We start from the raw sequence: 1,209 nt of genomic DNA on the forward strand, positions 1-1,209 counted from the left end.
TTTGCTCAATATAATAATTTGTTCTACTTCCAGTTGCTGCTATGTTATGGACAGAGACACTTTAATTGGGTTTTATTTTGAGTTGGCAATGAGTTATAGAGACATTCTCAAAAGCCTTGCAGCGTTGCATGAAATCATTTTAAGCTGTATTGAGAAAGTGGACAGGAAGTAGAAAAATTATTCTTTCCTACGCACAATTTACTTAAAACAAGAGCATAAGTTATTATTTTGTGTGCACAATTTACAAAAAAAACAAGGGAACAAATTATTATATTGAGCACACAAAATACTTAAAATGATGGAACGAATTTGTAAATCGTCGCACAATTTAATAAACCGATGGAACAAATTAGTAAATCGTATTCTAATTAATAAAAACTGCCCCACTTCAGACACCTTTCAGCCAAACAGAAAAACATATTGTGCAATGCTGATAATTAGAAACATTTTTACAAATATTGACCAATATATCGGTCTTGGCGAACAATGTGTGTGTTTTTTTTTAAAGAACAGCAAATTTTGTGTTCCACAGAAGAAAGAAAATAATGCGAGTTAGGAACAACATGAAGGTGAGTACATTTTAAAAGAACAAAGCGGCTTTTATAAATAGATGTCTTTACTTTGTCCTTGACTTCCCTCTTATCCACACAGACATACACAACTTTTTCAAACACACTAAAGCGAATCCACTAAAATAACCGCAAGCTTTTCAAGATATTGTCAGACTCAGTTACTCCAAACACATACAAACGTACACTCTTTTGTACAGTTTCACATACACACCTGCAAATCGGCTACTGGCGCGGCGGCGAGAGGGCGACACCAGCTCCTTAACAATCTGCAGCACTTGCATGATCAGAAGGGGGCGGGGCCAAGCCGTGAAGAGAATGTGTGGCAGGGGGCGGGGCCAGTGCAGAACAATGCATAAAGAGCTTCATTCTCACCACACACAAAAATGACTGAAAATATCATTACTAGACTGAATTTAGTTACAAAATAGTCTTGAGCGCGACTGTCACTCTAGTTTAATTGGTGGCCATCTTGGTAAATCCTTTGAACATTAAACCTCACATTAACTTGAAACACAAATTTTTTCGTAAAAATTACAAAATATAATAACATCGAATAAATCTTTAGCCCAAACTAAAACTGTATTTTTCAGGCTGGTCCAGCTAATGCATGTTCAAGAGTAAATAAGCAGCCGATGCC

The 1,209-nt window shown here is 36.2% G+C and overlaps 1 protein-coding gene across 1 annotated transcript in view; it reads right to left on the reverse strand.

Annotated features, from left to right (window-relative positions):
* The window catches only part of LOC107572286 (USP6 N-terminal-like protein), a 39,428-nt gene extending 38,319 nt beyond the window's left edge, over positions 1-1,109 (reverse strand). The window contains exon 1 of the mRNA XM_016258706.1: positions 784-1,109. Coding sequence (XP_016114192.1) covers positions 784-853 — 70 coding nt within the window. The 5' untranslated portion in view covers positions 854-1,109. The remainder of the gene's footprint in view (positions 1-783) is intronic.
* Between the last annotated feature and the right edge of the window lie 100 nt (positions 1,110-1,209).

This window comes from Sinocyclocheilus grahami, unplaced genomic scaffold, assembly GCF_001515645.1.
Source record: "Sinocyclocheilus grahami isolate Dianchi unplaced genomic scaffold, SAMN03320097.WGS_v1.1 scaffold1730.1, whole genome shotgun sequence".
Taxonomy (NCBI): domain Eukaryota; kingdom Metazoa; phylum Chordata; class Actinopteri; order Cypriniformes; family Cyprinidae; genus Sinocyclocheilus; species Sinocyclocheilus grahami.